Raw genomic sequence first — 13,817 nt, forward strand, 5'->3', positions numbered from 1 at the left:
CTGCACAATATTTTCTAACAAAGTCAGTGTGTAAGCAGTAGGTAGTTATGGTCATCAGTGTTGACACTTTGTTTTTACAATATAGATGTGATGAGAGTTCCATTCCTTAAGTTCTGCCCCAGAACTGACTGGTGGGTTATCATTGTCCCTGTTGACAGGCTGCGTTTGTCTGATTCTGGCTTGGTGTGTGGCTAAAGGGGAGAAAAAACCTTTCTGGGAAGCATGATGCTTCTTTAACAGCAAATGGATTGAATTGATGCAAGTCTGATTTGCAGCGGGGGTGCCTAACCTTCCATCTAGAATCAAATGCCAGAACTGGAGAAGCCGAAGCCAACCACGACTTCATAAAGATAAGACATTTACTTGATCTGCATGACTGGAGGAAGGATTTGGGGTTTAAGATGTATTTGAAAACTTTGTTGGTTTACCTTTAATGTCAGCAGATTTGCTGCCCTGCAGTGACAGATACTGAATCTGCTTGGGGATGGTGGCAGGATAAGAGAACCAGCGCAGATCTTCAAAGAAAGGGGAGGACTGAGCCAACCTGTGTTCATTGGGTTTCATGGGAGTTGGTGATACTGATTTGGTGTTAGAGGCAACTGTCTTGGGTCATGTGACCTATGAGAGGGAAACAGTGACCCAGCTGGATCGGAGTCTTAGGCAAATCAGAAGGAATGCAAGGATAGGGTTGGTGGTGTCATTTCCATGAAGTAGAGCTATTATTTCGTTCCGTTGAAAAAATTTGTAAGTGTTCATTCGATTACTTGTCGGTAACCCAAGAAAACAGTGAAAAATGATTGACAGTGGATGCTTTAAAATTTGTGACTGCGGATGAAGGAACATCTCATTTGTATGGCACATTTAAAACTTCTGCCTTAGGTTAGCCCCTTGACATGACTTTTCACTCACTGGCATTTTGGAAGTCTACGCCGAACGATAGCTCTCTGCCACCTAGCCTTTGCTCAGTCTAGCTATCGTTTTTTTTCCCCCACTGCGACAACTCCTAGATCAGGGCCAGGATTTTTATGGGAGCCTCTCTACATTGTGTTCATCTGTTGCGCTTACACAGTAGTTGCCTCCCTTGAGTTAAGACTCTAATGAAGCATCCTTTCCTGGAGCAAGCCTGCCCCTCCCCCGGCCTCTCTGTCTCCACCAAGGCACAGAGCGAAGCCCTCTCTTATGATATTGCAGAATTAATAATGCTGCTCTATTGGTTTTGTGAGCCTCTCAGTCACAGGGGGAATGTGTGGGGGATGGGTCCCAAGCTGGAAGTGTGCCTCCTCCAACTCTCTTTCCAGCCCGGAAGCTTTTGTTTTGAATCTGGAAGCTTCAGACCAGGGCTGGATTTCCAAAAGTCAAATGTGCCTGCTCATTTTGTCCTTAATGAGTGAGCCTTGCCCTAGAGCCCTCGCTGAAGGTGCCTGCGTTGAATCTGAATAGTAGCCACAGAAGCAGTAGCTCCACAGCCAAATCCATTTGCCTGACACGCCACCCTTGAGAGAGCCTCCACGAGCCACTGAGGGTTACTGGCCAGGAGAATGTGGTCATAAATGCATGTCTACAGGAATGGGTGAGGTTTCCTCTTTGCTTAGAAAGCCAGAAAAACATCAACAGAGAGAGGCTGCAAAGCAGAAAAACATACCCAAGACCTGAACCTTCAGTTCCCTCAACTGACAAAATACTTGAGAGTTTTAAATAAAAACATTGCAACTTTTTTTTTTTGGTAAGTGGAGAGATTTTTTTTTCATGTCATTTCTTCCTTTTGTTCTTCCCTTTCTCGTTTTCTTGTCCTCCTCTTTCTTCTTTTACATTAAACCTTACATGTGAAGATCAACTGATCTCTCAGGAACTGACGTTCCTTTTATTTGTTGATGAGAATTTCTTAACCCATTGTTGATCTTTTTGCTTCAGCTACCAGGCATCTCAGAGATGAATTTAATTCTGTGCTTGATCCGGTAGCATTGTATTTTAGCTATTTTTAAAAATTTCCATCTTTTTGGGTTTTGTCCTCATTTTGTTATGTTTTTATTGTGTTTTTTTTTTTAATTGGGACTATAAATCTGAAAAAGAGAATGCTTCAAATAATTTTTTTGACGCTTAGGTTCAGGAATATCACTTGGTGACATTAATATGGCTACAGGCTTCACTAGTATCTTTTGAGCTCTTTAATCTTTTCCTGAGTTATCACTGAGGCTCTAGAGAAACAACTACTTTTTAGAAGTGCATTGGCAAAGCTAAGCCCAGAGCAAACCAGCAACGTAATTGTCAGTCAAAAGTAGAAGACATTTTTCAGGCCCTGGGGGTGCATTTCTTGCTGATCCTTAACATGTACCCCATGGATCAGAACCCTAGACTGCTTATCCTTTTCCAGACACAGTGGGGCTTTCACCTCTTTACACCCTTGCTCACATTGTGTGCTTTTAAAAATGTCATTGCTCCCTTTCTCCACTTAGCAAAAGTTCACTCATTTGCCAAAGTCTATTTCAAATGTGACTTTTTCACAAGGCCTTCACTGACCTCTGCAAGGAGCATGAGTGAGTTCCTTCTCTGTGTTGCCATAGCACTTTATTCAGCAGAGTTCTTAGTCGCATGTGCTACGTTATCTTTAATTGCATGTATTTCTATCCCTCTCTTCCTACGATATCATGAGCACCTTGTAGGCAGGTGTTGAGCTCTAGAATCTCTTGAAGTCTCCAGCATGGAGTCCCATATAAAGTGGAAGCTCAGTAAATAATTGTTGAATTAATTTGAAAGAAGAAGATAACAGACCCTGCCCCTGAAAGGCTGTCCGAGTTCAAACAGGTGTCACCTGTTTATCTTAGAGTTTCTCCTCCCTAGGCATTATCTTATTGGGCAAAATCTACCAATCTCCCAGTCATCTGAGAGAAGAGCATGTGGTGAGAAATAATAGTAGCCCTTAATCAAGATAAAAAAAATTTATCGAAGAAGTATTTATTTAGCAGCTATTGATTATGCCCAAAAGAAGTTTAAAGCTAGGTGCCAGACCTCAAGGCTCATTGGATTTGTCAGAGCTCTTGCCTCTTCCTGTTTGACATTTCATGGTGCCTTCTCTACAGATATCTCATTCTTGTGACCAGATTCTTATTGAGAGCAGGGATTCCAGACGAGTACTGTGGGGCAGGAGAAGCTGAGCAGAGGCCGAATGAAAGTGCAGCTCATCATTATTTCCTCCAGCTGGGTCTCTCCTCAAATAAGGGATTTCTTAGGAAAACACTGTGGGATGTGAGGCTTAAGGTTCTCCAGCTGGTAACTACCCTAAGAGACAGTTATGTCATACCATAATTTGGATCCAAAGGGAGGAAAGAATTGCCCAAATATGCCTCTGTTTTTTTCTTTTGCCTCTTCTTTCATTTGGAACAGAGGGCTCAGATTGGCAGCTGTGGGCCCTTTGCTTGCCTCATGCACTTGAACTTTTTAAAATTAATTACCAACATTTAAAAATTGGGGAGATTTTATATAAACCCCAAAAGATTTTGGCTTCCTTTAAAAACACTTGCCAACTCTGGGCCTCTGTCTTCCACATGATATGGATGAGCTGGTGCTATGTAGCAACTTCCCCTTTTAGATTGTATGTGCTATCCAGTTTACCACAGTTCCCACCCCTCCCTATTGTCATATTCCTTGACTGTTTCACTAATGTATATTCTGCTCCTGGCCCCTGAATGTGTTTGAGTTTGACTCCTAACCTAGATTTATTAGATGGTGTGTTAGCTTTTAGAGGAAAGCATCCTCAGAAAGAACATCTATTATTCTGAGGATGCACCTTAAGTAGCACCTTAAGGACAGGCATGTGGTCTTGTATCATGGAGCCTTGTCTAGGAAACTGAGCAGAAACTGCAGTCCAGAGTCTGAAGTTAAGATACCTGGAGCCTGGCACTCCTATAAGTAGAGGGATCAGAGTAGGGCATTCCATTTTCCTCATACCCTGCTTTTCTAAACAAGATTTGGTCATGAGAAATTTATTATATTTACAGAGGATTTTCATGACATTGGGAAGGATGTATAGAGAGTCCATTTTGTATATCTGATATGTAGTCTATTTTACTAACACTTTTGGTTTCTTCATAAAGAAACCAGAGACCAAGATGAAATGACTTGAGGAAATGCATAGAGCCAATTATGTAGAAGGAACTGGTAGAAGTCATCCTGACTTTTGTCTGTGTTCTCTCCGTGACTCTATGTTGGCTTTTATTTTACATACTTATAAAAAGTCTCAAAGTTGAAGGATTTGGTGTCCAAGACTGATCAGGTACCCCTTACAATAAGATACTTAGTTGCCTGATTTTTATCAAAGATGGCCTTCTACCACAATACATTTCTGAATCACAATAGTCTTCCTTACCCACTGGCCCACTCTTCTTTTTAGTCTGTTACTACAGGTGATTATAGACATAACCACTTGAATGTTTAGGATCCATGTAGGGAGCAGGGCCAAGTGTAAATTGTGCCCATGAGGTGATCTGCTTCCCAGAGTTTGATGGATTCTCTTGGTTAGAGGTGTGTTACTGAAGGGAGCAGCTGCTGGCAGCTAAGGTTTTTTACAGGAATGAGATACATACCGTTCATCTGTTTTCCACTGCTCTTATTTTTCCTCCTCTTTTTGTTGCTTCTGTTTTTCACATGCTTTTTTTCTCTTTCTCTTGCTGCATTTTCTGTTTTGAACAGGAGGGATGGGTGATTGATAATACTGGTTTTAGAAAATGCACTAGTCTCTAAGGACTTGGAGAAAAATGTTGACTTTTTAGTCCAATTTGTATTTTCATATTTATTAAAATTAGAAAATGTTTTTTAAAATGTTGGATAGCAGGTTCAAATCCCCCATTTAAAAAATTACATAAATTCAAGTTTCTGTGTATTTGGTATTAATCAAATAAACAAAATATGGTCTTCAATAAACTGTATTTATAAGTTTTCTCAATTCAAATCTTTAAAAATGATTCTCTTTCTTTTCCTCTCAATGACTACACTTGACGTTGACAGGTTGAAATGTCTGAAATCCCATTTGCCTTTAACAATTCAATCAAGACATGGAATGACCAGAGAAAACCCGAAAATTGTATGATTAAGGGTGTTGTCGAAACTGAGACCATTCACCCTAGTCTCAATAGGAGAGATTACATAGAGAAATGTAGTTGAAAAGCTTATGAAATGAGGTTTGGGATCTGGTGGTGTTTCCAACTTGAGAAGATCCAAAATCTTCTACAGGAATTCTTATTTTTTCAAGGTACTAAGAGATGATGATTTGTGGATTCTTACAGTGTTTTGAGATCCTTGGTGGAAAGTTCAGGTTTGGACCAGAAAAAACGTAATTGTTTGTAGCTAAGAAACTTTTCATTCTGTTTCTGGTCTTTTTGGTAGTATGGTTACAGAACAGTGAAAAACTCAGTTTTCTTTACTAAGTTAGGTTCCCCATAAATAGGACGGGGATTTTAGTCTTTGCTGCCTATTAGAGTCACACAGGTGGACTCCAAGGTTACAAGATTGCAAGATAAGTATTGATAAGCACTTTCAGATCCTTTTCACAAAAGAATTCTCTGTAAAAGAAAAAAGAAGTGTATGTCATTTCAGATGGAATGGATTGGAAAAGCCCCATTTTCACGTGGGTGTTATAGTTGTTGTAACTTTGTTCCTGTTTCTCTCAGCCTGTTTTCTAGAGAAAATGGAAGGTTTCTGCAGGTCTCCGATTCAGTGAATCTGGGCTGAAAGCTCAAGGTGTGCTTTTAAAACTGTGAGGATGAAGCATCCCCTACCTTAGCAGAAATGATCCTTTCATTCACATAGATGTTCGCAAATCCTGATAGTGTAGATGTCATTTTCATTTTCTTTTCCAAAAAAGCACAGGCAAGGAAGAACTAAAGTTATTGAAGATCAAGCCAAATAAATGACTAAATTTTGTGGCAGTAGCAGACACAGACACAAACATCAGAATGTCTCCTTAATTAAAGCAGTGGCTCTGCTGAGGCCTACATTCCAGGATTCTCAGCAGAGAAAACATGTTTTCTTTATAGAGGAGTTTTATTAGCAGCAATGTTCCGGTATGTGATTCAGGTTAATTAATGATGTAGTCAGACTGGTGTCTTGCCATGAGTTTTATTCGAGTAAGTAGGGCACTAGGAAATTGTATTGGCATATCTTGTCATGCCAAAAAAGAATTCTTAATTTGGACCATTAAAATACATTGCCATGGGATCTGTCAACAAGGTAGTTTAAGAATTCTTAATGTGGATACTGCCTTAGACTGAGAATCAACTCATCATTAACTATTAAGTAGCAGATGCAATGGTTTCAATGAATATATGCTGTTCTGAAATATTTTTTTGGCTGAGGTGATTGAGACCTCAAAAACCCATACCACCCACCAGCTCTGGTAGAATTGACCTTCATTGTATGAGAAGATTTGGACCAAGGGCCACCTTTTTCCCATGAGAGTTTTTATTAATTTTAAATCATGATGGTGTTTTAAAACTTAATTTGTGTTGTGCGTATGTAGCAACCTTCCTTGGAGGTTGAAACAACAAAGCAACTGGATTGGAAATTAGATTTTCCTCCTTATGCTGCTAATGTAGTTCTTTCTCCGTTGGGATTTCCCCTTTGCATGGGCTGATGATTTCTTTGAAACTGTATGGAAATTGGTTCAGACAGGAACAAAGGGGAGAGGGGATGGCAGTGATGATTCAAATTAGTGTCTCTTCTTCAATGAGAGTCTGGTGCGCCTGAAAGTGCATGTCATTTGGTATCAGTCAAGCCACATAAGGTTAAGTGAGGTGCCAGAGCTACTGGAATCCAAACTTCAGGGTCTCAGCACTTGATTTTTCCCTGTCATGTTGGGTTGAATTGTTAATTTGAAATCTGCAACATTGTAATGGGGTTCAGAATTGGGCTAAGCAAAATTTTGCTTTTCTTTACATGATGAAGCATCAACTCTTCCTCTCTCCCTCATCTCTTCCCAGCCAGCATAGGAAAGATTCCTGTTGCCTGACATAATGAATAAGAAAAAGAACAGCTTTGTGACTCTGGGGACAACGAAAGATTTAGAGAGAAAGGTATCCAAAATATATGAAAGAGAATCTACACTTCATTGACAGTGGCACACGTGCACACGTGCATGCACATACACTCACACTCACGGGAACCCTGTACTGCTTGTATTCCACAATTCTACCCTCCGCTCTTGCCTAGTTCAAACTCTATACCCCTTTAATTGGATTTTGGCTCACTTCCAGGTTCAGTGTTTGAGGATTCTGTATCTGTGAAATAATGATCCTGAAATAAATAGCACTTCTCAGTAGAGTTATCTTTTCATGTAAAATTCTTAAAGGGAGTGGAAGAGAAGGAAATGCTTCTGTGTTTAGGAATTTATGGCAAAGATGCCAGGATGGGCCCACATAGGAATTTTGAAGGACCTCACTTGCATAAGTGGTGTGTGGGGCTTATGGAACACACGAGGCCTCACCAACTGATAGGTTTGAATGGACCTCTTCTTTTAAGGACCTTTCATGTAAGGACTGATAGAAGTGGGGCTGCTAATGTCAGGGAACGAATTGCTGTGACCCTCAAGTGCTTTGGAGACCAGTGGCTGGAGTTGCCTTTCTCAGGGAGATCCTGTTAGGTGATAGAAATGAGAATAAAGTGGGTTGAGCCTCTCTCTTTGATCTGTTCCCCCAGGATACCAGCTAATAAGCAGCCATCATGCAGGTGAGGAGAGGGGAGGGGTGGGTTTTGTCCATGTGAGTGAATGCATGATGCAATATAGACTGCTGAGGAGAAAAGCTCTCTTTGTGTTTCTTTGAAATGGGCAGCCACGAGCACCCACAGCTGACCTCTCCACCCTGAAGAGAGGATCCCTTTGGCTTCTGTCTGATGAGTACGAATCAGCAAGTACCTTCTCTGGGCAAAAACTCGAACTGAAGTGAAATGGTGAGGGAGCCTTTTGACCTAATAAGGTGGGCATTTTAGGTACATTTTCTGGCTGGAGACACCAGTTGAAGTGTTCCTTGGAGTTTCAGGATTGATGAGTGATTTCATTGGTTCATTGATTCATTCAACTAGTATGTTTTGGGTGTCTTTTCTAGGCACCGTGCTGGGTGCTGGGGATTCACTGCTGCATAGACTAAGTCCCTGTTCTCCTGGAACTTCCATTCTAGTAGGGAAAGATAAATGATCAGCATGCAACCAAATAATTTAGACCTTTTCAGGACTTGTTAAGTACTAAAAAGCAAATAAAATGAGGTAGTATGATGAAGAATGAATGGGCCCTGTGGGCTAGTTTCTCTAGGCAGGTCAAAGAAGGACTCTGAATAGGTGACAATGAAGCTGAGACATAATCCATTAAAAGGAAACAGGTGTGCAGTGACCTGGGGAGTCTGTGTTCTGGGATGCGGCCGGAGTGACTAGGGCTCTAAGAGAGGGATGAACTGGGTGCATTTGTGCAAGGAGTGTGGTGTCTGATGGGGAGAAGGGAGTAGTAGGGGAGAGTAAGGTCAGATCACGTAGCGTCTGGTTTGCCATGGTAAGGAACTGAGAGTGACGACGGGTCATTGAAGGATTATCAGCAAGAAGTTTGAGCCAGAAGAAGTCTTTGAGAGTGTGGGTCATCCATTTTTCAGGGAAGAAAGTGAAGTCTCTACTCAGATTCAGTGGTTTGCTGGAAAGGGGAGGGGTGGTGTAGGAAAGGGAGGCACAAACCTGATTCCCAGGCCAGAGTTTGTTTCACCAATAAAAAAATGACAGTTGAAAATAATGTTTTGTTCATTCGTCTTAATTGCTTTTCTTCCTGGTGGATTCTGGAGGCCAGAGGAGAAAAGAGGAAGTGGCAGGGGGAGAAGGGCAAGGAGACAGCTTTTACTTCCACACAGGTACATACTCTCAGGGCTACCCTGTGAACCTAAATTGGCCTCTCTGTTTAGAAATCCGGATCTATCCCAGACAGTAAGCATTAAAAAAAAATTTTTTTTTCTAATTAAAAATGTTAGAGGCAAGCAAATAACACCTATAGTTACATCTGCAAATACTGACGTGTTCTACCAGAAATGTTGATAATAAACACATGCACACTGTTTCTGATGTTCCTTTGGTGACGAAGGAAGAATTTCTGGCTTTCGTGATACTCTTGAATCTCTTTCTGCCCAGGCTTGTGATCACTGCTGACTTTCAATTCGATTGTTTGTTTGAGAGTTGATTTAATCACTCATTCATTCATTCATACGTTCATTCATTTGTTCTACAAATGCTTCAGGTGGGTTACAAGTCAGGCACAGGTTTGGTATATTTGAGGAGTCATATTCTTATGACGTGTACATTTTAGATGCTATGAGGCTTGTATGGTGAAGCAGGAAATTAAACTTTGATAGCATCCTGTAAATGTGGATTATTGAGTGTCTTAGGGCTTTTAATAAAGGCCATGAGGTCCCTGTCAGAGGCGGCTTCTTTCTTCCAGGTTCTCCAAACTTTTTTTTTTTTTTTTTTAACACCCAATTGACAGCAGGGCTATGTATCCGTTTTTCTGAACTTGTTCTGAATGAGCCTTTCTCACTGTTCAGTCTTCACTCTTCTATTACTGTTTCGCTAGCCACATCATAGTATTCCAGATGAGTGGGCTTCTAGAAGTTCAGCTCGTAGATGTGAAAACTGAGCCCAGTGAAGTTAAAGTCACCCAGCTAGTAAGGGCTGATCTTCCCAACTCAGAGTTCCCTGCTTACTTAAACTTTTATATCCAATAGGTTTACTTTACTTGGATACTTACTTGATATTTTTAATTTTCCATCTCCATGTCCTTGATAGGTTTCTTTATGTCTGTTTGGAAGTGTAATGAAAAATAACGCTAGTTATATAATAGCTACAACATACAGAGTGTGCATGTCAGGCCCTGCCAAGTACTTGGCATATATCAATTGATTGAACTCTCAATGCTCCTGCCTGGTGGCTACTACCATTACTCCATTTTAAAGTGAGGAAACTGAGGCACGGAGGGGTTAATTAACTTCTCCCAAGGGGATTGAGCTAGTAAGTAGTGTAACCTGATGTTAGACTCAGGCAGTTTGGCTCCAGAGCCAGTACTAGGCCCCCTGTTCTTCTGCCTCTCGCTGTATGTACGAATGGCCAGTTTGTCTCTTTATCTGGGGTGAGCGTCACTTGGCACACCCATACAGCCACCTTAAATATTGTGGGAAGTCAAGTCCAAGTATCTCAAATTAAGCGAAAGTACAACCATCCCTGTCAGGGAAAACAGCTTAGGGCGTGACTTCATTATGTTTTTGGCTGCCATTTTATGCATTCCGAGTAGAACAAACATTCCTCCTAGTGCCCCCACCTTGTCCTTAACATTCCACAGTGGAAGTTCCTCAAAGCTCTCCATTTTAAAAGCATCCTCTGTGACTACTAGCCACTAAATTGCATCTGCCACTGAGGGCCCCAATGGGCTTTCAGCCTGTTATTCTTGGGAAATTCAAGCTGCGAGGGAGGGAGAACATTAGACACGTGTGCAGCTGTGCTTTGGAGTACAAGAAGTAATCGTATGTGTATGTGTGGTTTTTTATGCGGGGTAGGGGAAGGGTACATTAATTAACCCAACTGAGAAGGAGATAACTGTGTTCCAGGAGGGAGTCAATGAAATGAATTTGCTTTAAAAAAAAAAAAAAAAAAAAAAAAAAAAAAGCCCAGTAGCCTGAGTCAGCCCATGCAAGTGATTTGGGAGAGGAAGGGGAGATGATGTAACTGGTTCGGCATGTTCCCATCTTGGCTACTGAGTGTGAAGGGGCCTGGGGAGTTTGAGGAGGGTGTGTGAGTGTGTGTACAAAGTTAACGGGAGTGGGTGAGGGGGTGCATAAGAGCAGGCCGTAAAACAGGATTAATAATCCCCTGTCAGACCTTTCCCTGTTACTGTGTTTTTGAGTAATTTTGGTTTGAATGAGGGCTCTCTAGCCAATTAATGTTTATTTGTTTCCTTTGGCAAGACCCATTGGGGGAAGGAATGAGATTGGTGAATTTAAAATTTTTGTTTTGTTGTTGCATTTTGGAAGAAGAGGCGAGTAATGTGAGTTTGGGTTTTCAATGATGGCTCCCCCCTCCCCTTCTTAAGAGGCAGGAGGCAAGACATGGCCAGCTGGTGCCTTGAACTGACACAGGTGCAGAGGCTGTAGGGGGTGGGGAGCCAAGAATAATTACAGGTTTCTGAAGCATCAGGCCCTGCCTGACACAAGCACTCGTCAAGAAAACTGCTCTTTATGGAAAATTAATGGGAAGCTGAAAAAGCGTCAGGGCCATTGTTGTTCTTGGGAAGCCATCACTCCTCTGAAAAGAGGCCTCCTCCCAAGTCCTTGGGCTCTTGAGGAACTGGATAGAGTCCTTTCCTTTCAGAGCAGGGACCGACTGATTGCCATTGTCATGGGCTATGATGGGTTTTTCCCATTGGAGTGTCTCTCCTGCATTTTTTCATTTTTAAATCTTACTTTCAGTCCAGATCTAGCCCTTCGCCCTTACCAGTTGTATGGGTAGGATTATTTTTTATTGACTCTTAAGGTGTGATTTTCATTTTGTTTGTGGAAGTGTAGTGACCGAAGCAGGTCTATCTAATGCCCTACTTCGGTCACTATATGTAATCTTTCAAGCTATATGTAACAAATGGGATTGCCACCAGTGTGCGCCAACCTGAATAGGGGCTTGGTTGGGAGATGAGGGCATGGGAGATGAGGCGATAGCATACAGGAGCATCTTCTAGGCCCCAGCTCTGCATGAGCAGTGGTGTCTCTTGACTACTTAGAAGCTGGAATTTAGTTATAGTCCAGTGGCCAAGTAATAGTGAGCAAATCTTCCTAAGGGCTTGCTGCAGCTGTGGGTACAAGCCAGGCCAGTAGACTCGCAGTCAGTAAGTCCTGCAGAGAAACATCTGGAAAAACGACACTAAACCAAGTTAGAGAAGCCTTTCTGTTCATGGGCCATCATGTCCCTAGCGGTTGCATTGCATTTTGAGGATCGTAGACATTATGAACGAGGAAAATGCATTTCCAAGTTGTTGGTAGTGTAAGGGAACCCAGTGCCTTCCTTCAAGGAGTGTGAGGCCTGGGCCACAGCTACCAGCTCTGCCCAGGTTATGTGACTTTAAAGCTCACTCTGATGGTTAATTTAGATTTGAGTTGTTTTGGGAATTTCTTTTATGCACTGCAACTAAGGAATCCTTGGAAGATAAAAGGAGTATTTGAGGCTGCTTTGCATCATGTGCCTGGGGAAAGTAATTTCAAAGGCATCACCCTCTCCCCAGGCCTTTAATCTTGTCTCCTTTCGGTCCTTGAACCTCCTCACCACCCACCTCCCCAAGGAAAAATATACAAACAAATATTTTCTTTGTTGAAAATGGTTTGGAGAAGAGAAACACGGAAGAGGTTTTGATAGAAGTTTTTCAACTTTCATGTTTGTTTAGAATTAATTTTCACAGCATTGTCTCTCAAAATTTACAAATTACCAGAGGGAAATATATAACATGGTTTCAGTTCCAGCAACCAGTTGATGTGAGAAACAGTCCAAAGGAATGCAGTCTTACATTTGTTGTAGTCTCATGGTTATTTCATGGAATTCAGTAATCCTGACAGTAATGTGTAATACTGTTGTACCTCTGGGATGTGCTATTGATGTGGGGTGTTTTTTAACCTAATAGCTAAAAGAAATGCGGTAAGATTTTCACTCATACTGTCTACTTAATAACCCACATTTTCTAGACAAAATTCATTCTCTCCTAGTATTTCCTGGTCATGAAAGTCAAGAAAAAGGGACCCTGTGCTCAATATCTTCTTAGGAATCACTTTCTAGGTCTCACAGGTAGATACTTGCACTGGTTCATGCATCCTTTCTGCCACGAGGTAGATTCCTTGTTACCATCTTTTTCCTCAAGCCTGCTTTACAATGTTGAAACCCAGGAAGGCAGGCAACAAGGTTCAGGCGCTTGGTATCTGAGGTTCTCTCATGGACTTCCCGAATTTATTAAGCATAGTACTTCTTTCTCCTTCTCCAAATCCTGACAAAAATGGTACCAGATCTCCCTGGCCCTGCTTCCCACATTCTTTCATCTTTCGATTCTGACTTAATTTTGAAAGCCTAGGAATGAGTCAGAATCATTACATCGTAGCATTCTTTGAAGAGGGAGAGTCACAAAGTTCCTGTCAATATCAGTCTTTGCAATCCAGATTTTCAGGTTAGTTTCTGGAATCAAAGGAATCTGTCTTTTTTTTGCTAAAAAGTGATGTGTAAACACATCTAATAAGTTAGAAAAGAATGAGTATTTTAGAAGTTGGCTTGAAGAAAGAAGCCCACATTTCTTTCCTAATAGTAGCTTGTTTTTGTCACCCTGGAGTTCCATTCTGGGTTGTTTGAAGATTTCAAAGCACGAAAAAGCTAATTGAACTTTGAGACCCTCCCAAGAGAAAGGCAAGGAGTTTCTGTTTCTTTTTTTTTTTTTTTTTTGAGACGGAGTTTCCCTCTTGTTACCCAGGCTGGAGTGCAATGGCACGATCTCGGCTCACCGCAACCTCCGCCTCCCGGGTTCAGGCAATTCTCCTGCCTCAGCCTTCTGAGTAGCTGGGATTACAGGCACGCGCCACCATGCCCAGCTAATTTTTTGTATTTTTAGTAGAGACGGGGTTTCACCATGTTGACCAGGATGGTCTCGATCTCTCGACCTCGTGATCCACCCGCCTCGGCCTCCCAAAGTGCTGGGATTACAGGCTTGAGCCACCGCGCCCGGCTGTTTCTTTACTTCAAACTCTTTGGGGACTGTGGCACCATGGTTAATAGCATGTGAGAAAAAC

General features: G+C 41.7%; 1 protein-coding gene across 5 annotated transcripts in view; it reads left to right on the forward strand.

Moving 5' to 3' along the window:
- The window catches only part of KLF7 (KLF transcription factor 7), a 93,029-nt gene that overhangs the window by 22,794 nt on the left and 56,418 nt on the right, over positions 1-13,817 (forward strand). Inside the window, exon 2 of one of the 5 annotated variants that reach the window (XM_074399162.1) lies at positions 159-7,064. The exons of the other annotated variants lie outside the window; for them this stretch is intronic. Within the exon in view, the coding sequence (XP_074255263.1) occupies positions 7,005-7,064 (60 nt within the window). The 5' untranslated portion in view covers positions 159-7,004. The remainder of the gene's footprint in view (positions 1-158; positions 7,065-13,817) is intronic. 5 annotated transcript variants of the gene reach the window in all.

The sequence above is a fragment of the Saimiri boliviensis genome, chromosome 5 (genome assembly GCF_048565385.1).
Source record: "Saimiri boliviensis isolate mSaiBol1 chromosome 5, mSaiBol1.pri, whole genome shotgun sequence".
NCBI classification, from domain to species: domain Eukaryota; kingdom Metazoa; phylum Chordata; class Mammalia; order Primates; family Cebidae; genus Saimiri; species Saimiri boliviensis.